This window comes from Poecilia latipinna, unplaced genomic scaffold (genome assembly GCF_001443285.1).
Source record: "Poecilia latipinna isolate Pla-1442-1.1 unplaced genomic scaffold, P_latipinna-1.0 Scaffold5064, whole genome shotgun sequence".
NCBI lineage: Eukaryota > Metazoa > Chordata > Actinopteri > Cyprinodontiformes > Poeciliidae > Poecilia > Poecilia latipinna.
In genome coordinates, this window is record NW_015117680.1 from 22,497 (window position 1) to 24,579 (window position 2,083).

General features: G+C 40.4%; 1 protein-coding gene across 1 annotated transcript in view; it reads right to left on the bottom strand.

Annotated features, from left to right (window-relative positions):
- LOC106943264 (lanC-like protein 2) overlaps positions 1-615 on the bottom strand; it is a gene marked incomplete at its 3' end in the record, with an annotated part of 23,106 nt that extends 22,491 nt beyond the window's left edge. Inside the window, exon 1 of the mRNA XM_015026583.1 lies at positions 401-615. Coding sequence (XP_014882069.1) covers positions 401-565 — 165 coding nt within the window. The remainder of the gene's footprint in view (positions 1-400) is intronic.
- Positions 616-2,083: the final 1,468 nt, after the last annotated feature.

Consider the following 2,083-nt stretch of genomic DNA (forward strand, 5'->3'; position numbering starts at 1 on the left):
GTTTATTAAGCTCTGAAAGCTGAGAGGCTGTTAATATTCTGTCCTAGAATGCGGTAAGATGTGCCCTTTTTTTTTTGAGCACCTGCCCTTTTAGTGGTGTCTGCACGGCTCTGGCCCTTCCCTATGCATTGCTATGGCATGCCCCAAATATTGTTGTGCATTAACGGTTTAATGAAATTCATAATGGAATGCAAGGCTGGAAGTGGAATAGTTGTTAAAAAATTATTAAAAAGCAAACAATGACAGCAATGTTGTCTATCAGGTGACGGCATGTTGTACTAAGCAACCGTTTTTAAGAAGGTAACCACTGCTTACTAACCAACCAGAACAGGTTATCATAGCTAAGCTAACTGCAGTTACTGCTAGGTAAAAAATAACATAAAAACCTTTATCTTCCCACCTTTCCTTCAGCGTCCAGCGGCTCGTCAGAGTCCAGCTCAGCTCCAGCGTTCGAGACAGCGAGTCCCTGCTCCCAGTCAGGATACTGGTTAGGGAAAGAACGCTCTTCCATCTCTGCTTCTGTAGTTGATACCAACTTCAGCCGCTTGGACATATTTTCTCCCATTGCTACGGCGGCTCGGCGGTGACAGTAATCCTCTGCAACGCTGTTGGGGGGTAGACACATTTTATTCCTAGAGGTGTGGAGTCTTTATTGTGCTGTAATGCGCATATGACTTAAGCTCATATGCGCATAAAGAGTAACATTTACTCTACATTAATTTATTTGAAAAACATTTTAAAAAGCAGCAATCAATCCCGCCAACCAGTTGATATTATAAACAAAAATGTTTTTATTTTCAGTAGCTGCCGCACTCTATAGTTAACCATACGGAGTTTGTAAAGATCCTAAAGTATTCAGTAAAAAGTGAATGTACACATTACACTTCTGGTTCCTTTTAAAACTTTAATCGCCATTGCAATAAACTGAATATGGAACTTTTCTTCCAAAGTTCCATATTGTTTTTTGTGAACTGACCAACAGTTTCAATCACATTGCATCAAAAATACGTATACATAATTTTAACAAAAATGTTAAATGTAACTTCACAGACAAGAAGAGCATGTCTGTGAAGTGAGCACAGACTTACTTCAATTTACAGTTAAATATTGTTGAAGTAATAAAATAAATATAGTTAAATATTGCTAACCACCATATTTAAATGTTATGATTCTGGTTATAATAATCGTTGAAATTGTTATTTTAATTTTTATCCATAAATTTAACCCCCAAAAAGAAGTACGAAGTGTATTAATTTTCATTTTTGCTCAGAATTTCATCGCAGAACATTAAGATTATGGGACTAAAGGAAGGCATCGAAGGCAGTGAACCGGTGGCTTTTTTCGGGGCGTGGATTCCAAAAGTCCTGGGACTGCAGCAGACACGGATAGAAATTGAAAGAGCCCACCGCACCGGACCTCCGGCGGGGCGAAATGACCGAAACCATCCGCGAGCAGTCCTGGTGAGGCTGTACAACTACATCGATAAACAAAGGATCCTCAGCGCTGCAAGGATCAAGGGGACAATTCAAGTGGAAGATCGCAGACTCTCCTTTTACCAGGATTTCTCCGCAGAGATGGTTAGAAAGAGACAGGAGTCCGCAGACGCTCGGCGACAGCTGCGAGAGGCCGGCGTCAAATACGCGTTCCTGTTCCCCGCCGTGATCAAGATCTTCAACCAAAATGGGACGACATCATCTCTCTCCAACATGAAAGAAGTTAACGAATTCATGAAGACACTTCCTTAATGACTTCACAGGAATCTCTCCACACGTCCGTGTGTGCATAAACGACTGAGCAATATGAGAGTAAAACAACGGTGAATATTCAAAAAGAAAACAGGTACTTTAATAACAATATTCACTACTGCAACTCAGTTTGTTTACACTGTTTTATAAATAAGGGATAAAGTGTTGAGGTAAAACATTGTTATTACACCCAGCAAGTGTTTATCCAGGATGGCCTGATATTCAGACCCAGAGAGGGTAGGGAACCTAATACTTTAATTTTCTTTTTCTTTTCTCTCTGATTATGTTTTATCACTGGGCCCCCACCTGTTGTACCTTGGAATTAGGGTATGACGAGC